Source organism: Falco rusticolus, chromosome 3 (assembly GCF_015220075.1).
Source record: "Falco rusticolus isolate bFalRus1 chromosome 3, bFalRus1.pri, whole genome shotgun sequence".
In the NCBI taxonomy this organism is placed as follows: Eukaryota; Metazoa; Chordata; class Aves; order Falconiformes; family Falconidae; genus Falco; species Falco rusticolus.
In genome coordinates, this window is record NC_051189.1 from 17457389 (window position 1) to 17480792 (window position 23404).

Below are 23404 nucleotides of genomic sequence, written 5' to 3' on the forward strand. Positions count from 1 at the left end.
GATTTTGCCTTAAAGGGCAATTATCAGCACTGGGAAAGAGGTGCATCCATCAGATGGGTAATTACAGATTTTATTACAGACAGGCAGAAACCATTCCCTGCTGGAGAAGAATCACCCCATACATCTTGATCTGGACTTTTGGTCCAGCTTTTCATGTAAATAATGGCCATTTGCCAAATTCGGATCCAAATTTCAACTGCACAGGTAGCTGGTAGATGTTCAGGTCCAGAATTCAGAGCCAGATTTATCTTTAGTATTAATTCTGACAAGAATCAGTATAATTTCTTGCCTAACTATACAAACGAGCTTCTTGTCATTCTCAGCTTAGCTTCCTGCTAAGTTTCAGCAGGAATCTATATCACTCATTGATTGTCTTGTTTGTCACAGACATCTCTCCCTGCACACATAGCCTTACAGCTGAGCACACTAAGGTACACAAGCACAAAGATGGGAAGTGCCAGGGTGCTACTGTGCACTCGGATTCGAAGTGGGGTTTGTACAGACATAAGCAAACTTCTATATGGGAAATGAGACAAATTCAAGCTTCTCTCAAGGGAAATGTGTTCTGCTTTTGAAAATACCCACTCAATGTTCATGAAAGTGTCTTCATTTTCTCTTTAGTCTGCTCTTGGGGACAATTCAGCTCCTCCATGAGGGTATCACTCGCATAGTACAGTCCTGCTTTACTCAGAAAGAGGACAAGCCTTACCAGAGAGATCTTAGAGGACAAGCTGCTGCATGCATTTTGAGGCTTGGCTCTACATCACCCCCATGCCCCACTCACAGACTCACATGCAGCTCAGCAGGGTTGGCCAAGATGGTCCACATGGATCTTCTGTGCAAAGGGGGTCCCTCACAGCCAGGGACTAATTGCAGTGGACACTACAGAATGAACTCTAACCTAAAGTAAATTACTTGAGTTTTGTTTGCCAAGAGATTAGGAGGCTGAATATGGGGTAACTTGCTCTATATAGTGGGTGAGAGGATTTGTATTAACACTGGGTATCTGGGACTAGAGACAGATCAGTATGCCTAGTTTGACTACTATCCAGTGAAATTATGATCAGGGTTTAATTCAAATGTAAGCCCGACTCTGAAGCTGACTCCTGAGCCCTGAGACACAGCCGTCAGTAACACAGAGCCTTCACTTGCTCCTGAGATTCCCTCTCTCCTTTGGAGAAGAGCTTAACACACTTACCAATGGAAACCTCAAAGGTTATTGGCTTGTCTCCGACCTTCCTATCAATCATCGTGGCTTCAAAAAATGTCCCAAAGAGGAGAAATTCCTGAAATTTCTCTTCATAGATCTATTGGAGAAGAAAGAAGCAGGAAAATCACATTTATTTTACCTTCTACTCTTTTTTTGCAGCACAGAGGAGTCTTTATAAGCCTTTAGCAGCAGTGTTACTGTCGTAAACCTATTGGTCTGAAGTGGTTGGCGAGGCACAATTTGTAGGAAGTAATACGTCTTCTCTGAGAAATAGGTATGACTGGAAAAAGAGATAAGCCTATGTGCTTTGGCCTTGTCAATATTGTCTAGTTTATATCAGAACTGGTTACATAAAAGTCATTACCCCTCACTTCATACTCTGCCTCACCAGTGGTCGCTGCTAAATGGTTTCAGCACCTTCACATACTCTTGTACCATCATTCAAATTATACATCTATGGCCGTTCAAGGGCAGTTTAAGGGCACTCTTTTAGCGCAGCAGTAACAAACTATCACCATCCGAATATGTCATTTATCAGTGAGTGTGGCCGTAGTCTTCCTTCGCATTGCAATAGTAAATGCTGCCACCATACTGCATCCAGGCAGGGGAATGCTCACCCAGCTCTGCTTTCCCCAGGATGACCTTGACCTACTGCCCATGTGTTTGTACTGCCAAGACTCTGACCTTGCCCAAAGTCAAGACTTTGACACTCAGCTCCCAGTGACACCAGTAAGACAGAGAGATTTCTGGTATCCACATTTTAGATGGCAGCCCTATGCCAAAGCCTACTGAAACCAAGCAGTCCTCCCTTTTTTTTTTTTTATCCTGCTGTGTTTTAAACCATAGAGCCAAAGGTGGGATCTAAGGGGCCAAGGGGAGCACATTCCTCCACTCTTTGCCTTCCCTGGTATCACTAGCCTCAAACCAAGGCTAAGCTCAAAGGTGATATGTTTTAAGTTTTGAGTTTTCCCCAGATTTACACCCTGACTGCCACAATCTCTCCAATGCAAACCCTACTCATTTCACAGTATGGGCACCAGTGTGCTGAAGCCCATTAGGCAAGATCACCACTAGCTTATTTTGCAACCGAGTGAGGCACTGAATAAAACATCAGCTGTATATGAATATTTGTTTCCCTGACTTTGCAAAGCAGAAACAGCTTTTGACACAGCCCATGATCTCTTAATTTTGAAAAACATCTGCTATAGACAGTAGAAGGGCATAGGTTTAGGTGAAAGGATTAGCAGCATCACACATCAAAGATAACACCACAAACAGATTGCAGCTCTGGAGTAACTTTGGCTTCCTTGCATCTTGATTATTTTCAGCATGAACCCAGAGCATAGGGTGTCTAATAAAGCTGAGGCTCAGAAACTATGACACAAACATCTATCTCTCATTATAAAGAAAGCAAATTGCATATGTTTTACATCATCTTGCTGCCAGAATAGGTCAAAAAAGTTGTGCGGTGGGGCTGGGCAATTTGCCTCTGTTGCCTCAGAGGCCCTATGAGACATTTTTTGCCTTATTTGTAATGTCCCCAGTTCCTGCTTTTCCTTTCAGAGAGCTGTAATACAATTACTGTGTCTTCTGTAGCATGAAATATTGCTGAATGTCAAAAACAAAAGAATATTAAGCATCACTGTATTATGCTGTTGCCTTTTATTCATTCTGTATTTAAAACTGAGGCAGAGTAGCCAGAAATAAATCCTTTTTACTACTATTAATATTTATTGGTGTACAAAGGGACTTGTTCCTCTACTTGGAGTATTTAGCTAGCACCTTGGAGTATTTAGCTAGCACCTAAGACCATAGTGTTTGAGCCCCTCACAATAATGGATTTCTGCCATATAAAGGATAATCTATATTATAGAAATAAATTTCTTCTCATATCACCTTGATTACAATCTTCAGAGACGAACCGAGGGACAGAGGCAATTTACAACTATATGAGTAGGTAAAGCAAGACCAGTGCACAGGTTTGCCCAACTGGCTTGCCATTTCTCCGCTAACATACTCCTTGATCTGCTCCAGCTAGCACTCATGCTGGCAATGCCAGGGCACAGGCCAGGGAAGAGCACTTCTCAGGGCTGGGCTTCAAGACCAAAGGACAATTTCCTCTCCCCTATTTACGTGTAGAGGTGGAGTCAAAACACTAAGAATCAGATATAATAAAGGAAACGAACCCTGTGTTCAGTGCTGGGCCCCTCACTGCAGGGGGGGAAACGGAGGGGCTGGAGCGTGTCCAGAGACGGGCAACGGGGCTGGGGAAGGGGCTGGGGCACAAGTCTGATGGGGAGCGGCTGAGGGAGCTGGGGGTGTTCAGCCTGAAGAAAAGGAGGCTGAGAGGGGACCTTGTCGCTCTCTGCAGCTCCTTGACAGGGGGCTGTAGGCAGGGGGGGATCGGTCTCTTCTCCCAGGGAACAAGCGACAGGACATGACAAAATGGCCTCAAGTTGCACCAGGGGAAGTTTAGATTGGATTTAGGAAAAATTTCTTCATTGAAAGGGTGGTCAAGCACCATCCCTGGAGATGTTTGAAAAACATGCACACATGGTGCTTAGGGACGTGGTTTAGTGGTGGACTTGGCAGTCCTGGGTTGACAGTTGGACTCTCAAAGGTCTTTTCCAATCTAAATGATTATAGGATTCTATTTATTGGGTAAAAAAAAAAAAAATAAATAGAGCTTGCATATACATGTACCAATGTGCTTTTGCTTCCGGACAGTGATGTGATGGAGCAGGGAATTAAAGCTTAAGTGTGGCTCAGCACCTGAGCCCACATGTCCTGCCACAACTGCATGACCTTCTCAGAGCATCATAGCACAGATCTGCCTATAATGTAACCCAGTACAACAGGTGGAGTTAGGAAAGTAACACCAGTTAATGCCAGCTGAGACTGAGCACATGATCTGCAGCCCTTCTCGTAAAGAGACTAGCAATCTAAAACTATGTTGAAAATCTAGGGTTAAAGGAGGAGAGTAAAACAGGCTGGGATGCATCTCTCTGCACTTGCACAAATTCCGTGTCAGGTATTCCCTACTGACTTCAACTGACAAAACTGACCACTACCGATTTTGTCAAATGACTGCAGGAAATTAGAATTTATAATTAACAGCTGCTGCGATTGGCTTTCTGTCAATTCTTTATCAGATTTGTATTTAGCAGATATGACAACATGTAAGTTTCTACCAGGAACACATGGATGCAGCTAGTGCAGAAGGGACAACAGGACAGGAGACTAAGTTTTATGGAAACCAAGTCCTACTTGCGATGTTTTTATGAGTTACAGGTACACATTAATGCTCCATTTTTGCTGCATTATTAAGGGAAAGTCCCAAGACTATGGAGGCATGCAAGAAGCTGTAGGGAGCACATAAAAGCAGTATTACATGGCCTGAACCCAAATACACATATCAGTGCCATCCTTGGAGGTTTAAGGACATATGTCAATCAATCTCTTAATATCATACTGACCTCTGAAGGCACATCGAATGGCTCCACTTCCACTTCAGTTGAGTTCATCTTATCTGAAAAAGAAGGTGACTTTCGATCCTCTCCTGTTTTCTCAGTTTTGTCTTTTCCTTTGGGTGCTTTGAAGTCTTTAGATGGCAATTTGATGTCCTTGATAATACTTGAAAACTTCGACTCACGGGCTCCTCCTGAAAGTATCTCCACAGCAATCTCAATGAAGAGACGCCCCCTGAAGGAGACCCCTTCTCCAAAACCTTCATTAAGCTCCTGGTGGTCATCCATGAGGCTGTGGTTCCTGGGTGAACCATAGAGATTGATCCAGGCAGGCCCAAAGGTAGGCAAAAACCCTGGAGATAAAGCACCTTTTGTGGCATTTCTGCTAGGTGTTAGCATGCTTTCCTTACTGTCTGCTCCAAGAAATCTTGCCTCTTGCAACCAAAAGCCAGACAGGACTCATTTCTGTGCAGGCTGGGATACCTCATATTCAGCATTATTTTCAGAGCAATTCTTTGGCACCAAAGAGCCTCTGCCAATACCCAGCCAGGGACTCTGCTGGTGTGGAGCTCTTTCTCAGAAGGTGTTCATACCACACGTGCTGGGACATGAGGTCTGTTGCACCTCTTGAAAAAAAGAACTTTCTCCCACAGACTGGGGGCTGGGACATGGTAGGAGAGGAACGGAGGCTTTTTCACCCAGTTCAAACTGTTCCCAAGCCCATGTCACTACTCAGTTTACATGGTTTATCTTTTATTTTCTGATCAAGGACTCAGATACACATTTGAATTGCCAAGTTTAAGGAGTTACTATGCCTTTGCTGAGCGGTGATAACTGACCATGTTCCACATGTAGATCGCAGAACGTCAATAAGGCTACACATGTAGACTCAAGCATCAGTAAAAAGACTCCAGGTAGCGAGCTTTACCTCACATAAGTGAGGACAAACACACTAGTCCATCATACCTCCTTGGGATGCGATAGCACCCAGCTGAGCCTTACCTAAACGCCTTGCTCTTACTGGGTAGATCAAAACCACAACCCTACTCTGTCCATGATTTGCACTTTGTGCTTTCATCACCCAACTGAAACTTGCACAAACTATAAGCTTATATCAGTCATCCCTAATGGACTAGAGCAGACTATTGCCAGTCACAAAGAAGGTACCAAGTTATGTAGCAGCTCTGTAACAAGACAAGCAGTGGCAGACCTCCATGCACCAAGCACAATGTAATGTAGCTTCAAATTAAGCAAGAAAAGGTCTCTCAGAACCAACAAAAACTATATGGATGTTCACTTGAGCTCTGGGCATTCCTAAAATGGGATTAGCCAGTGCCCAGATACCAAGCAAACAGATTTTACCTTAAGGGCATATTCTAGAGCAGACATTTTCCCCTTTACCTTTGTCACCGTCTTGTTCATCTGATATTTTCTTCAAGTCAATGAAGTGGGTAGCTAAAGCCACATCATTCATGCTGCCTTCATCCCAGACCTGGATTTTGACTCTTCGACAGAGTGGAGGGAACATTTCCTTGAAAATAATCTGTTCGTGCCATACTGGATCTGCACAGCTCTTTTGCACTGTCGTTCGACCCTGAAATGAAAGTCCAGCAAATTTAACCCCAGAGGGGTCAGACTCTGGAGAATAGCAATGAGTGTAGCACAAATTGCACTTGGCAACATCTCTCCGGACATTTTTAAAGCACAAATTGCTGTCTTGAAAGTACTTGGGCTTTTCTATCAGCTTGTTTATTTTCCCCTCCATATCTAATAAAAGACCACATTATGGCTAAAGAATTCTCACCTCCACGCGGCAGAGCCTGGAATAAGATCTAGTTCTTCAGGGCCCTTATGCACAAAACATAACTAGGAAGCCAGGCTCTGGCATTTCTGTTACAAACTGCACATCTTCAAATGGCTTTTGAAATACCCGGGTAGTGGTAATGCAGCGCAATTTGTCTCATAAAACGTGAAATTCATTACAGCTGCCAGACAGCATGTACCAATGAAACTACCTTAAATGAGGCAATTTATCTAGTATAAAATATGATTGCTGCAGCTCACATTCTGGGCATATGCCTGTGTGCTAGGGATGTAGAGACTGGAGCCATGCCTCCTAGCCTGCAGGAGACAGTAGGGCCATTATCACAGTCTGTGCAGCCACAGGCTGTGGGAGGCCTTCTACTTTCACATTGGTGGGGAGAACAGAGTCAGGGAACACACTGACGATACCTCTAAACCCATGTTTTATACACCAGCATGTAAACTCACATCACTGATCCATTCTCATGTCTCCTTCAGCCCTCTATTAAACCTGCAGCAGCTGCATGCATCCGACCGTTTTAACCCATACTGGTTTGGGATGTAATACTTTGCAGTTTGGATTCACAGCAAAACACAAAATCAGCACTGAGGCACTCATTCTCATGCCTGAAACATCTGTAAATTACTTGCTGGAGTTCTCCCTAAGGCTTCCTTGCACACAGAAAGCATTGCTGGCTTAAAATCATTTCCAGTTTGATTCTTTCCCTATTTACACCAATAATCAAGACAAACTCGCTGACACGGTGCTTCACAGGTGTACCCCAGAGGACCAGGTCCCTGGAATTCCTCTGTACTCCTCTTGCACCAAAGTCAGAAGGTCCCTCTCGGCAGGTCTCTGTAGCACCATGTTTGATGTTGAAGGAGCTCTGGGAGCAATGAAGACAGGCAACACTGAGACAGTCTACTCAAACACTTCTGCTACCCACAGAAAAGCTACAGAAGTCCTGAATCACAGCAGAGTAATTCAGAAGTCAAAACACAGCCCTACAATCCAGACTGACCCATCTTCACTGATTTCATCCCTGCTTCCCTTTTTCACTCTAGGAAGACCAGAACATAGCACTTAATTAATACCACACTGGGTAGTTCACTGTCTTGTAACTTGATGTTTTAATAACAGATCTACAGAATTCTCCTTCCCCTCCTGCTGCCTGACTCTAACCTACTGCTGTGAGGCTGATATTAGATCAGCTGGCATTAAGTGTTTCCATCACTTTGTTCCTGCATAATTTAAGAACTGAAAATTTTCTTTCAGATTACAGAAATACGCTTTTTACTTAATTTATGTAACTATAAAGGACATAAGCATAATCACATGCCTGCAGCACAGCTAATAGGAAAGAAGGCCTACATTTGTAATCAAGAGGATCCCAATTACCATTTGACCTGCAAACATGACCACCACATAGGGATCCACAAGGTCCTTACTGTCACCTACGAAAGCTTTGGTGACATTGGCCATGATACTAGAGTTCATCTTTGGAAGTCCTTCTGCTTTGTAAATTCTCACATAAAACCTGGCCCATGGTCTTTCAGATGGAAAGCCTTTGGGGATCAATAGGTTCCTGAAAGACAAAAAGAAGCCATTTCCTTAAAACTGAAAACTCAAACAATGAAGTAGTATTTTTTCCAACAAAATTGTCATCTCTAGTTAGCTTGCACCCTGACAAGACAAAAAAAGGTGTAAGAATTTGCTTCTGCATCTAAACCAAAAAAATTTCTGGTTACCATGAGAAAATCATAGAATCGTTTAGGTTGGCAAAGACCTTTGAGACCATCAAGTCCAACCATTAACCCAGGACAGCCAAGTCCATCACTAAACCATGCCTTTAAGCACCACATGTATGTTCTTGTTAAACACTTCCAAGGATGATAATTCCACCACCTCCCTGGGCAGCCTGTTCCAATGCTTTCATGTAGGATACCCCTTTACTTGCTCTTCTTAAGGCCCAAGAAACCACCTCACACACACATACACACACTCCTTTCCCTGTAGACCATGTGCTCCAGCCCTCCATCATCTTGGTGACTCTCCATGGACTTGGTCCAGTATGTCAGTATTGACCAGAAACATTGATCTTGTAAAATTTGAAGTATGCTGGCAGCATACTTTACCACCTTGAAGGAGAATGCTAATGCACTTGAGTTTATCTAAGGGTATGGAAAATATCCATACACACACATCTGATAGAGGAGAAGGAATAGCTTTTCCTCATATTTTTAATTCATATTGCACTGCTCTTCAGAAATATTTAGCTGGTTTTAGACCAATGAACCTTCTGTCAGGGGTAATCTGGCACTTAGCCACAATGCATGGTCAACTCCATCAGCTGCAGAGAAGTGACCCTAACATGCCCTTCAATTTAATTGAGGAGATTGTAAAAGCTCTCTTTGAGCACATCAGAACAGCCAGGTGTACAATGCCACCCTGCTATTAACCCTAAGTTAGCAAGGAAAGGACTGAAAGGAGCACAGAGGACCCCCTTGAGGTACTTGGTAAAGAAGAAAGCAGTAAAAAAGAAACTATTGCAGTACTTTTCAATCTGCTCCTCAGTATCAGCTGTTTTCTGTGCAGCTTGTATTGCATCACCTTTCCCAGTCACACTGATGTCACACTTCAGGTATCCCTTGGCTCCCGTCCTAATGTCAGCAGGGTCTGTGAGAAGCGCCCACTTGTCACAAAACTGATGACCTGTAAGAAGGACAAACTTAAATATCCAAACAGTAGATGCAAAAAATGTAAATAATTCTCCTTTCCACTCTCAGAAAGGGCACTGCAAACAACCTGCCTGCTTTCAGGAGGGTCATGCTGAAGCACACTTTTTTACCGGGCACATCTGGAGGGTCCAAAATGTTGTGTGACCAAAAAGAACGGATCTAGAGCTCATCAGGAACAAGCTCATCTTCATCAAAGGTTACTGAGATCAGGGACTAAAGACCAGTGGAAGGTCAGGTGAGATTTCAGCACCTGTGTCATTGTGGGAAAATCACCTTCAGGGGGGGAAATCAGGGAAATTTGGGTCCTAACAAGTGCAGTATTACAGAAAGCTTTTTTAGGCTAAAATCCAGGTATCACCTTCAGGATGGGTGGTATGCACAGAATCTACATCACCACAGCTCCCTAAGCCACACATCCTGCCAGCTCAGCACATGCTGGTAGGAGTGACGGAGAATGGAGCAGAGCGAAAACACTGCGACCATGCTCTGTTGTGCTCCCTGCAGGAATGGGAACTCGATAGCACCATACAGCTGATAAGCTGCATACCAGTTGTTGCATGAAGAATCCATGAGATACCTGTGGCTGAGCCAACTACCGTGGTACAATTACTTTCCTCAGATGAAATAATCTCATAATACTAATGCACACTCCATCTCAAAGTTATCTGCTTCCAAGGTACTTCTACACCTCACTGGGCACACGATACCAGTTAGTAAAAACAATATGTATGACTAGAGTCACTCAAGCTCCACCTAAATGTGATGGAAATGGACTAGTCCTGGACTGAAATAAATCCAAAGCGGGGGAATTATCATCTAAACTCCTGGATTGCCCAACTCTGATTCAGTGTTCACAAAGCTAGGTCAAGCTGAATCACTCTCTAAAGTTGTTATGAAGGGACTTCTAATCAAGGTAGTCGCCCTTGGGGAGGATGAGAAACAAAGAACAGACAGTGAAAAGAACACCGTTATCTAAGTTACACAGAAAGAAGCCTTCAAGTGAGGGAAGTTCTGGCTATGAGAAGAAACAGGATGATAAGGTGTTGCAATCCACTGACATCATCAGAAAATTAGTTGAAAATAAGACAAAGATAATTGTGGTAGTGGGAGATCATGACCTCCAACTCAAATAGTCCCCCTGAAAGAGGGCAAAACCCCACTTGAGGAGCATGCATAGTTAGTAGAGAACTTCAGTAGCCCTATCTGAAGATGAGTACTAATTTGCATTGGAAGCGAGAAACTTGTAACCAATCCTGTGTATGATGAATGAATATGCAATGTACTATGAAGTATAAAAAGTGGACAGATGAGGGGAGAAGTGAGGGAAGACTCCATCGTAACTTCTGGGATCAGTCGACAGGCTGAACCTGTCTTCTCCCCCATAGGGATGCGTTGACTTATGCATGCTAAATAACTAACTCACAACAGCTGTTATTAGTGATTATAATTTAGTTGTATGTAATTTAGTTGCATATCATTTCAAGCTTGTTTTTGCAGGCAGTCCCTATCATCGGCAATCACAAACCTTAATTTGTCATGATGTCATACTAATAAAGAGTGCGATTCCGTAAATTGTTGGTGTTGGTCCTTTGTGGGCACTAGCAGTTGCCAGCAGTGGGTAACACATCCAAATTAAGTGGGAAGACCAGCTGAGGGGTCCCCCTCATGCTGTTGGCGTGTTTCCCTGAACAAGGCAGTTGAATCGCCCTCCGATCCAGCGGGACTGTTCAGCAAAGGGTCCCTGTAACGGGATGCTGACAGACTGGCCCGGCACAAGGGTCTGGGCTTTCCTGGGGTGCCAACAGACAGATCAAACACCTGGGGTTGAGAGGATAACACACACACACCACACACGCACACCCTTTCACATGACAGTCATGTTTTAACCCCAGCTGGCAATTAAGTACCACAGAGCTGCTCGCACACTTCCCCCTCACCCAGAGAGATGGGGAGGAGAATTGGAATGTAAAATTTGAGGGCTGAGATAAGAACAATTTAACCACTGAAATAAAATAAAACCAAAAGAACAAAAATAGTTACAATAAAAAGGGAGAAGGGGAGAGGAATGAAATCCAAAGGGAAGGGAGAAAAGAAAACAAGTGATGCACAATACAGTTGCTCACCACCTGATGACTGATGCCCAGCCAGTCCCTGAGCAATGATCGGCAGCCCCTGCCAACCCTCCCCTCCCCCAGTTTATACACCAAGCATGATGTCCCATGGTACATCTTTGGCTAGTTCAGGTCAGCTGTCCTGGCTGTGTCCCCTCCCAGTTTCCTGTGCCCCTCCAGCCCTCTTTCTGGCAGGGCCCAAGAAACTAAGAAGTCCTTGACTTGGTATAAACATCACCCAGCAACAACTAACAACATCGGTGTCCTACCAACATTGTTTTCACACCTAATCCAAAACACAGCAACAAAGCACTGCCCCAGCTACTAAGAAAATTAACTCTATCCCAACTGAAACCAGGACAACCTGAATTAAGGCTGAGGCTTTATGAGGGAAAACCAACTTTTTGATGAGAACTGTCTGAAGATCTCAGAACTCTCCAGCGGCAAAACCCTTGCTGAGAGCAATGGCAAGGCATAACACCGGCAGCCAGCTGAGAAAGGAGGCTGGGCAGCTATCAGAGGAAGAAGCAGCAGCCAGAAGCAGGTTTGGCTCCATCTTTCCAGTGGGAAAATGCACAAGACAATTCACCCACAACAGCCCTTGCTGCAGTCCTGCTTCAGCAACCCCCCTAAAACTTTACGTAAAGTCCTTGGCCATCACCTTGGGTGTGTAAGGGAGTGGGAGGGAGAGACCAGAATATACCAGGGATATGAGCTCAGGATCACCCCTCAGACACCACCCTCCTGTAGAAGTGTGAGCAGAAGATACAGGACAGACTTCAGAGACTAACGCAGTCTGAGTACGGACGTAGGTTGCTCACTCCAGTCAGGCCAATACTCTCTTCTGACTCTTGCAGAAACCCTGAAGGCAGCATGGGGCTTGAATGACTCTACACTTCTGCCATAACTGGGTGACATCTATAGGAAGTGGCCTAAATACATTCATTCTTAAAGACTGAGAAAAGACTAGGTCCTTCAATAACTATAGAAGAAAGATACATGTTTTGTGGATGGCTGTAAAAACAGACCAAAAAAGAGACAAGTGATCTTTTCTTAGCTTTAGATTTCCAAAAGCACTGGACAGCTCTGAAGATGGCAGGTCAAGTGGACCCATGATCACATCTTTGTCATCTCCTTCTTTTCTCTCCCATTATGGGCTGCTCCTCCTCTCGTCTCATGCTCTCCTCATCATTCCTTCCACGCTCCATCCCACTCTCCCTCCCTCCATCCCTTCTACCCCAACACACGCTGCACAGTTTTGGATGCTCTGCTACCAATGAGTGGAGTTAGGTTTTGTAGAGCATTGAGCTGCCCTCTCTACCCCTGAAGAAAAGCTGTTCTTTGTAAGTGCTTCCCACCAATGGGCAGATTCTCAAGGTGTTTCCAGTGTTGAACCTGTTTCCAAAAATGTGGCTGGTATCCAAATGGAAAAACAATCTTTCCAAAAACCTTGTTAAGTTTATCCCTTGGCATAAACCACAAGCATCTAAGTGAAATAGCAGCACACCTCCCTCTCCTCTCCTTCCCTGCCTCACATCTCATTTAATAGCCAAAAAGGGCAGAAAATGCACGACTTACCTGGCTGACTATAGACTGTCCCCAGATCTACTTTAAAGGAGCCTATCAGCACACTCCCAATCAGTTTATTGTGCATAACCTGTTAGAAAAAGGCTGGTTAAAGAGTATCATTATCTCTCTTCCCAGTGAGCATAAGCAAAAGTAATCCAAACAAAGGTCTCCTTTGGTTCGGAGGTAATAAGCCGTGACATCCAACACCACCCAAAACTGGGTGTACACAACCACAGCAGATACAGCAAGCATTTGAAATCTGTTCTTAACCCAATATTGTGCCAATTTAGAAACTGATATAGTTGCATCCAAGTGGAATCACACAGGTTCATCCCAGGTCCCAGGATTATACAGTGCAGGAATCAGATGGATGCGTCTTCAGAGGATGCAGTTGTTATTACTTACCCTGGCAGGTTTAAATAAATTGTGATGAATATAAACACATGGGGCATAACTGGTTTCACACTAGGCTGCAGAAACCATGTAACTCTCTGTGCAATATCCGAATTGCCATAAGAACTGAGTACACCCAGAGGAGGAAGAATTAAAATGTTTCTTTGCAATATTTCAATGTGCATATAAACTAAGAGACTCAATTCTGATTTACCTCTCACAACATTAATGAAATCAGAGAAGTGATATAGATGTAAATGAGATGGCAAGCAGGCCCCAGTGAGTGTGTCTCTGTCAAGCACAACCAGCACCGACCCTTTCCTGGCGTATATTTTGGAAATGGACAAAGAACTTCAGGGGGAAAGCACCTTTCCTGGGGCAACAACTCAGTGCTCATTTCTCTGGCCAAGTGGTGGGACTTTTGGTATTAAAAATGCAAAAACCAGCTCATGAACAGCACAGCTTGTGATATTTCTAAGTAACACAAATACAGCGCTGTCCACAGTCTCAGGACATCTTCCTTAATTCCTTAGCAGCTTTGCTGAACGTGGTGATGAACCTCAGGAGCCTCTGGTAAGACAACTAGCATGGCTCCATAGGCTTGGCCTTCCAAACTGCAAGAAGTCCAAGAGCATGTGTGTCTTCCATCAGGGCTGTTCTAAGATGTCACATAGCTTCACCAGGACTTGCAGCAAGCTGCGGGAGCAGCACTGAGCAACCGGAGCCCACTCCCATGCCAATAGCAACCAGCCACTGACACTTCCAGGCAGCCTGGGAGCTGCTGCTGAGGGTAAGGTACCTGGATAGTTTAGGTAGAAACAGTTGTACCTGAAGAACTGAGGTAAGCCAGAAGTTTCAACTCGGCCATTTGAAACAAGTGGTAGCTTAAAAATTAGAGGGATGGAGACAATGCTGAAAACACTTAACTGAGCTGAATTTTCTCATTCTACCTCACAGGTTGCCAAGCCAGCAATGAGTGTCCCTGAAAACACACAATCTTCCTTTAGGGTTATGCTCCTTCAAATCACTGCCAGCTGCCGCCTTTCCTCCTTTTTCTGTTCCCTATCCTTTCTCTTTCCTATATTTCATGCTGACTTTATAGTGCCCTTGGTACCTAAAATTATTTCTCTTTTCAATTACATTAAGAAGAATCATTTAGAGCCAAAGTGACACCATTGACCTTTACTTACTGTGCAAAGCTTTCCTAAGTACTTACAGAGATGTTGATTATTTTGTCAAACAGGAACACCTGTGGTCCAACGAAATCAAACACAAAGTACTGTTGGAAAAGGGAACAGTAGATCAGAATTGTCTTTGTGCTGGTAGCCAGCACCCTCAGCAGCATCATTTAGCTTTTTGGGTTACTGCTTTAAAAAGTCCTGGTGTAGGGGTGCTGAGGAGGCAGTGATGGACATAGAAAATCCCTTTCCTTGCTCCCTGGCTCATGTCTGCCGTAGCCCAGACCTGTTTTCCACTCTCCTCCTTGTGTGGCTGCACAGCACTGCCCTTTGCAAATACCCACAGCCCTCACTCTGCATCCCAGGATACTGCCCAAAGGGACAGGCGGCACAAGGAAACCCAAAGGACTGGTTGGTTTTGGGGGTTGCTTTGGTCTCATTTGTTACCAGCTGGGACAAACATATTTCAAGGAAACGCTGAAATGGTGAAATGGTAGAAACGGGAGGCTGAAGGGGGGCATTTAAGACAAAGCTCCCAAATGGGCCATCTGAAAAAATGCAGAGGCAGTTGTATTAGGGCGGGATGCAGTGGACGGGGTGTGGAACAGGATGGACCGAATTTGAGAAGAGAAAGAGCAAACAGAGCTAAACCCAAGGGAGCTACTGGTGGTGCTTGGCCAAGACTGAAACTCAAGCAGTTCCTGCACAGATCTCCCTGCTCAGACATGTAAGTGCTACAAACTTAGTTCATCCCCTTTTGAGCTACCAAGTGGTGGAGGCTACCCAGAGCCATTGAAGAAAGTGTCTTCTTCAGGAGCAAGCACCTACCTCATTGTAGAAAGGGGCGTTTGTGCCTTCCTTTACTGTCGTTTGCTTCTTCTCATCACCTATCTCGATCATCACCACAGGGTCAATGTTCTCACCCACCAGCTGTCTGGCCTCAATGATGGTGATGGCAATCTGTGGGGTACAAGGACACAGCGTGCACTCCTGGGATCAGGTCTGGCCTGTCCGAGAATTTCACAGGCACGTAAGGGCAGTCAGCCCCTGCTCACCTGGTAGTTCTGGGATTTCAGCTCCTCTCCGTGAATTCGGGTCACCAGCTTCGCCCTGATTAAATAACAAAACAGGTAATTACGAATGTCTAGGCAAAAGCTGGTACTTGGACACATGTCGGAAAGACTTTGTGTCACTAAACAAGCATTGTTTATGGCAGGTAGCTTGGTTGTGAACTGTTAGGCTGGATTTCATCAGCAGAGACCACAGATTTTTCTAATATACTTGGTGATAGGGAAATATTTTGCATCCACACTGACCAGTGCAGCTACCTGCCATGCATGAGAATTATTTCATTTGTTGATCCTATTAAACCTGACTCCATTCCTCCCCTGTATGGAAAACACACAACTACACAAACTCTTAGCTATAGAGATTGCTGGCCCCTTTGACTCATTTTCATTAGCAGAGTTCATTAGCACAATTGAGGCACTCAGACTCCATTTCAATCTCTCCCTGAACTGAATAGCACCTGGTGACAATTGGTCTTGAGCTGATAATATTTTGCTGACAAGTACATCCCGCTCTATCATGTGGGAGAGCAGGAGTGAAGGGATCACTGCTGTCAGCAAATGGATTTTCTGTCAGCAGATGTATTGTCCTGGGGCAATGCCACTCCCAAGAATGATGGTAAAGGTTTTTTAGAGGATGTTAGGTAAGGTACACCAAGAAATACCTTTTCCTCTTTGGGCTTGAGGATCCCAAAACATTGGACCGTGCATCACTGTTCATTAGGTCTTCCTCTCCCTCTTCTTGTCTTCTGAGAGTGTCATGGTGAAGATTTGCACTTTCATCATGATCACCTGATGAAGAAAACAATCAAGAAAGTAAAACCCACCTCCGATTTCTGCTTGCAAAAAGCTAACTTGGAGCAGAGCCACAAACTCATCAGCATGAACTGAATATTTTATTTATTCGGGTATCACAATTAGAGATACAGTAGTGGTTTGTATTGAGCAGCGCTGATTACAGCAGCAGCTCCCCTCCTGTGCAATATCACATACCATGTAAATTGCAGCTATAGCAGCTCTCTTCACCCCATGTGCACACACAACAGTCACATGTACACCAGTCACGTCTGACTGCCCCACCTCTCATCTGCCAGAAAGACAGCGGGACAGATTATTGCTGGGTTTTGCAGGTATTAATTTGCAGCAGTGAGCCTGCCATTCATGGTTTGTCTTTAACAGTTTGACACACCTCAGTCCCTTCCAAGCAACCAAAGCAGCAGAGCCTAGCTTAGAAATCATTTCTCACCTTTCCTCTGTGCAGAGATGATGAACTGGAGAATCAAAGACAGAAAAATAGAGTTGAAGAGCATGATTTATGGGTTTTCTTGTAGAAAGTTATATTTAAATGAGAAAAATTGCTTCCAAAAATACTTGGTTTTCTTCCCGACCATAAAGAAAATCTCAGCAGCTAGCTCAGATGTACACATCTACATCTGGCCCTTCCCATGCTGCTCGGCTTTGTCCTCGTGGTTTGACAGAAGTCCTGCCAGGATCTCTCCCTCTTGCTGAACATGTCTGTGTTCAACACTTGCCTTGGGAAGGGAGCTGTGCGCTTTAGGTGAAAGTTTAAAATTTGGGTGCCTGTAGTTCATTCCAAGAATTACATTTTTAAGCCAGAAATGTTCGGTGACTCTGGATGTGTAATTTCAGGTCTAGAAACTGTCAGGTGGTAGCTGCAACAGTAAAGATGATTTGCCCAGCAATATCCAGGGGCCTAGGTGACCTTATGGATGATCTCACATCAAAGGAAAGGAAACACATCCAAGTGCATTTTCTGCAAGTACTCTACAACACTGTGCTCCACTACAAAACTAGACAAAGAGTTGTAACAGTGCTTCCTTGTCTCTTTGGTCACTTGAGGGGTGTTTAGAAACTGGTGATGGTAGCAAAGGACCATCCACTGTACAATAAAATTCGCATGGATAGCCCTCATCAGGTGTGAATGTTCCTCTTTGAAGCTGGCTTCCACAAGCCCCTACTCTGAGGCAAATCACCCGTCAGGTACAGGCAGGCACAACTTTTGCTTGTGTTGCAAGGCAGCCAGGCAGGAGTCCACTCAATGAAGGTTCCTCCACTAGCAACCTCATGTAACATATATGCTCCCTGACTGCCGCCCTGGCTCTTGTCCAACTTCCCTAGAGCACAGGAAAGGTGAACTTGCCTTCACATCCATGTAGGCATAGCCTGATTTTCAGCCCTTGAGGCAAAGGCGTCTGTCTATGGGTTTGCTTCTGTAGCACCAAGTTCCCATGACTACCCTCCATATCCTATTTACTCTAGAACATGCTGTTTGATTATGGGTGTGTAGTAGTCTGTATTGTTTGCTCTGAGGCCAAAGCACGTTAAACTTCCCCCCATGACATGTCTGGGGGACAGATGTGTCAGTATGACATCCTGTCTGGGCCACTTTTTGTGAGTTCCATGTGGTTTCTGTTGAGATGGAAACTCTTTCCAAAGCTTCTTTCCCTTTATAGCTCCATTTTCCTGTAACTTGAATATCTGAATTGCTATCCTTTCCCCCTTCTCAATAACCATATGTATGTTGTGCATAACCAACCAGCAGGAATTATTCCCTTGTATGGATCCAATGACAGAAAATGCAGATGGTTCACTGAGTGACAACATTCCCCTACTGCACACTTCCCCGATAGATCTCCTAAGCCCAAATCCCAACAAAGACAAGAGAGAACTGGTGATTGTTTTCTTTGCTACTTCAGATTCTTCAGCAACAAAGACACTAATGAAAAGATGAAGATGCAGCATAAGTACCCCAATCTATTCAATGATTCAGTCATTTGAGATAAACAGAGATCTGAATGCTCACATGGAAGACAAGTAAACTAGAGTATACTGTATCTTGTAGAGCATGGTATTTTTCATGGGGCATAAGATAAACTCCAACATATCTGTAATTGGTAAGAAGTTTGATGGTCCAGAAGTCTAAACACCTTGCTGTAAGGACCAGAGCAGAATCTTTTCAGAAGTAGTGTGCCCTTTAGGTAAATAATGCTTATGGCACAAAATAGGTATCCCTGTTTCTGTCCAACAGTGAGCACAGACTCACATGGCTGGTTTATTACAACACTGTGATTCAAGGGCTGTACTAAATACATAGTAGTCCATGTTTTAAAAATTCCATGAAATCTGAGGCATGAGAATGCAAGATAAAGCTATAGAAGGTGAAGACACGGCTGAACTACAGATTTTGATGCTTGGGAGGACTGTGGTGATAGGAGAAAAAATTACAGTGGTTGGATGTGCAAGGGAATGTGTCCTTAGCTTGGAAACCAATGGTGTATTAAGGGAAAGAAACAGGAGACCCTGCATGTCATATGGATGTACCCACATCTGTTAAAAATAAAAAATAATTAAAAAGAAACCTGCCGTACACTTAAGAGGAGAAATGCTACTAAGTAAAGCTCCCAACTTTACCAAGCCAGCCCATCCAGCCATCAGAGCCTACTCAGGCTTTGTTCTTATGGTTTCTAGAAGCAACAGATCTGGAGGAATTACATACCTGTAATGAATTATCTATCTCTAGAGCAGAAAAAAAAACTTCCAAAAATGTGTCATCTCTCTATGGTAAGAGTCATGCTGACATTTTTGTTTTACTCTACCACATACAGCAGTCCAAACTCACAGAGTCTGAATGCAGACTTAATGAAACAGTTAATACAAAAAAGAATTAACACTCTGTTTACTTGGGAGTGCCAAGGATTTATTGCCCGTTTTATCAATACTAAGCCCTAAGACACAATTCAAATGAGTTCACATGAAATTAGATATAATATAATCCCCCACCTGCTCTTCCAGTTGCAATATTCATTTATGAGGCCTTACCCAGTGCATCTTTGTTTGCAATAGTCAGCCCTTTCTCGCCTTTTTTCTTCTTCTTCAGCTTCATGCCAGCAAACAGCCCCTTTCTAAAAAAGTAAAGAAAAGCAATCAGTAAGGTATCTTCAGCCCTTTTCTGAGATGGACTCTAATTTAACTCAAGGAGCTGTTAAGATGGAGTCTTGATTTCCAAGTAAGATCATTATATTTGGATTTTTCTTTTATTGAAAACAAACAAAAGAAGGCTCTGATTTTATAGTACATCTAACTTTGTTTATTTTTAAAATTTGGCTACCGGCAAACACACTGAAAGAAGAACCGAAAGTTCTTTTCAAACCAAAACAGCAAGAGGCAAAGAAAGGAAATCCAAGACAAGTTTCCAACCTACTGACTTCCCACACACGTAATTCTTATACCTGTGACAAGATCAGAGATAAAAGCTTCTCACAAATTACAGGTTCCAGATCAAAAGCCATTTTCCAGTGAACTAAGCAAAACATAAAAGCAATTGTGTTAACTTTCTTGGTGAGCACACCCACTGTAGCAGCAGCACATACACCACAACAGCTTTTGCCATTTCTTTAGTTAGTTCTCACTCCCTCGCAGCAGCAAAGCCGTGAACAGGACTGGACAAGGGTTTCTTCTCAAGCTGTGTTAAAGAAAGGCTTCTGCCCAGCATCAACCCCAGCTACCACTGCGTGGGGCTTTTTTGCCTCCCACTTGTTCCTGTACTGGATTAGGGAATTGATCCAGCTTGAAACCAACTAATGCAGTTAAAGCTTGGTGAGGTCATTTTTCAGATCATAACTGACTACGGTGGCTCTACAGCCTCGTTAGGCCTTCCTTATTCTTCTCATTCAACTCAGTTTTGGCTACAGCGCCTTGCTGGGAGCCTACCATAGTCATCCAGGAATGAGGTGTGTTCATGGGATGAGATGTAGGAAGGGAAGCATGGCCCCCATCTGGTTGCCATCACGGATAAAACATGCCAAGACATTCAGCAAGGACTCACAGTGCAGTCCTGCTTCTTGGGAAACTGATGGCAAAACTCCCCATGACCCCAAGGCAGTACAGCTGCCCAGCTAAGATAAAGCACCTCTCCCAGTGACAGCACAAGCCCAGGGTGGCTGTTCAGAGGTCTGTGCTGGTTTTCCTTTCCTACTTTACTCTTCTACTGGTCCTTCACCTCTTCAGCAAGTAGACAGAGTAGAAAGAACAGTTGTGTTTTGTAGAGTTGGTTTTAAAGAGGGAGGTGAAAGTATCTCTACAAATGCCATACAGTATTTTCCCTTCAACAAAGGGTCTCTTCTTTTCCTCCCATAGCCCCCAGTCCCTTCTTGGTTGCCAGCCAGCCTCATCCCACCGAACTTTGTTTGCCCCATGTGAGGATCCAGGAGCACTTGTCCTGCAATAGGACACCGATGCTGTTCTGAGATTTTGCAAGAACAGAACAAAGCATGACTACAAGACTAATACCTTTAGCAGTCTGCAATTTACACCTGACCTACTGCTCCAACTTCTGCTCTTCCCAAGAGCTGAGGCAGGGGCTGACAGAGAGGGAAACCTGTGGGAAGAAGGTGGGACTTCTCCCCCTTGCCCCTGAGCAGGGCTCAGCACAGCATCCATTCTTAGCAATGTGGAAGAGAAATACCATTTTCTGTGTTAAAGCTGTGCCCAGAGAGGCCCTTTCAACCCAAGGTTTCGGAAATAGGGTGGGAAGCAGCCGGCTGTCCTGCAATTGCCTGCCTGAGAGTTTAAAGTTGGCAGTTTGCACAGTTATCCTTGCACTTCGGGAAAGGACTGGCTACTTTCTATCATCATGACTTTCTTATCTTTTCTTCCTTTTACAAAGTGTGTGTTTTTAAGCCACATGATTCATCATTTGAGAGGGTGTTGGGGAATGGAAATCAAATCTCTGAGCACTGGAGCGTGCAGTTTAATTTTTCCAGGTTTCTGGAGGTTTGAACCAATGTTTAATAATGACCCTTAGAGGCTGCACATGTTTTTTCTTGCTGTCAATCAAGATCTGGTAAAACAGTCACAGTAATGCAGGAAACATACACAAAAGTTTTTCCTTAATGGTAAACTGGGCAGTGGTTGGGAGAAGAGTGGGCGATAATAGACTCTTGGCTTTGAATACCTGAACTAAAACAAAAAAAGAAAAAATGGGAAAGAAATCAGTAGAACCAATCCCAGCTTGAGAAGCTATTTTCATCAAATAAAAGCCTGTGGACTTACTGTCTTGAATTAAGCAGACCAACCTGACTTATACTCAGAAATCCAAACTGCAAACAGGTCACTTGGCTTTCTTTGATGGTGAAAATATAAACCCCACTGTTGCAGATCTTAACTGCTTGCTGAAATGAACATAGTTCAGATTTCATATTGCATAGTAGTGAAATATGTGATTCTGTTTGCAGGCAATTTGGTCCTTTTCAATTTGAAGTGTCAAGAACACTTCAGAACACCTGAAAATTTCATTTTGAAATCTTGACATTACATGGGTTTATATTTTGAAAATATATACTTCTATACACCTTGTTTTGAGAGCTGAAAAATATTCACTAAATCCTCTGCAAATTTGTGAGCAGTGATGGGTTTTAACCCATCTAGAACTTCACTTTTATTAATATATTGCTCTGTACTTTTTTCCCAATTATTGGTCACATAATTTAAAGAGGAGGTCTCTGGGCATGATTTCATTCTACAGTTTTCCCAAGGAAACAAATATGCCGCCTATTTAAAAAGGAGAAACAACCTATGCTGCGTGAGAATTTTGTGCTATGAACTCTACTGACAAACAAACCAGGGGATGTGAGTGGAAAAATTAAGGATTTAGTATAAAGGCACTATTTTTCAGGTTCTCTGTTAGCCACAAGCACACAGTGATAAACATTCAGCACATTTTCTGCCCTCCCCCCCCCCCCATCATCAAAGAACTTGTTTGCCTAAATTGCTGTAGGAATAAAAATCCACCTGGGGAAGTGCACAGCCTGCCTAGCCCAAACAAGCAGGCACCTACAAGCTGAGCAAACCTGATAGCAACCAGTGCTCAGACATCTGAAATCACCTGCAAACTCAAAGTGCATTTAGCTATAGAGGAAAAGTTACTGCATACTGGAAAGGAAAGCTGATAACGTTCAAAGTTGTATTCAGAGCAAGCAAATTAAGTTTACTGACCAGGCCTAAGAGGAATGTCAGCAATGCTGGGCACAATCACAGCAAATGCACAACTACATACCAAAGAATGCCAAAACTGGACCAGTACAAGTGGCAGTGTAGTACCAAAACAAAAAATGTCTTGAGCAAAAAAGAGTCAGATGACAACTGAAGGGAATGGCCATTATTAAAGCCTGATGTGGAAACTGGGCCACCTTCCATGATTTTCATATTTACATAACACTGAAACTTCTTAAAAACAGAACTGCAGTGGGTGCCATAGAGCGACAGAAAGAGCCAAGCTTGAGATCACTCCACAGGTGCCAACAGCAAAATCTGTCTTCAAGGAAAATCAGATTTCAGTCTCAGCTTTTTAGTCTACCAGAGGTTTGGGCACAGAAAGGCACCAGGGTGCACCTGAGCTCTCCTGCATCCCTGGCCCCACTGGTTACCTCGGCCAAGGGCAGTTGTGACCATGCAGAGAAGTGCCCCTCAAAAGCACCAGGGAGGCAGCAAGCACAAGCCACTTGCAAAGCTCAGCTATGAGAAAGGAGAAGAGCACGGGATTGTTTGCTGAGATGGCAGGGCAGCATTCATTATACACAGGATTTGCCAGAGAGAATTTTCTCTGTAAAGGTCTAAGCTAAGTAAATGAAGATTTCAGGGAATGGAGGGTATCAATCCCTCACAACAGAGATGTTCCATCACTTTGATAGGTAAACTGCTTGTCATCCAGTGACAGTGTACTTGCTCCAAATATTGTGTACATAGGTAACATCCATGATGCTCAAAAAAATCATTTAGGCTTCTTTAAAATGTTCTGTGGATACCCTTTTTGCAATAGAAAGTCTGTTCTCTTGGAAAGCAAAAAAGA

General features: G+C 43.8%; 1 protein-coding gene across 1 annotated transcript in view; it reads right to left on the reverse strand.

The window, feature by feature from the left end:
• Positions 1–21755, reverse strand: part of FER1L6 (fer-1 like family member 6) — a 74530-nt gene extending 52775 nt beyond the window's left edge. Inside the window, exons 1-13 of the mRNA XM_037379053.1 lie at positions 21633–21755; positions 21512–21516; positions 19378–19460; positions 16203–16329; positions 15526–15580; positions 15299–15430; positions 14509–14571; positions 12909–12987; positions 9037–9193; positions 7880–8066; positions 6079–6271; positions 4687–5030; positions 1199–1307 (exon numbers count right to left, since the gene is read on the reverse strand). Coding sequence (XP_037234950.1) covers positions 1199–1307; positions 4687–5030; positions 6079–6271; positions 7880–8066; positions 9037–9193; positions 12909–12987; positions 14509–14571; positions 15299–15430; positions 15526–15580; positions 16203–16329; positions 19378–19460; positions 21512–21516; positions 21633–21755 — 1657 coding nt within the window. The remainder of the gene's footprint in view (positions 1–1198; positions 1308–4686; positions 5031–6078; positions 6272–7879; positions 8067–9036; positions 9194–12908; positions 12988–14508; positions 14572–15298; positions 15431–15525; positions 15581–16202; positions 16330–19377; positions 19461–21511; positions 21517–21632) is intronic.
• Between the last annotated feature and the right edge of the window lie 1649 nt (positions 21756–23404).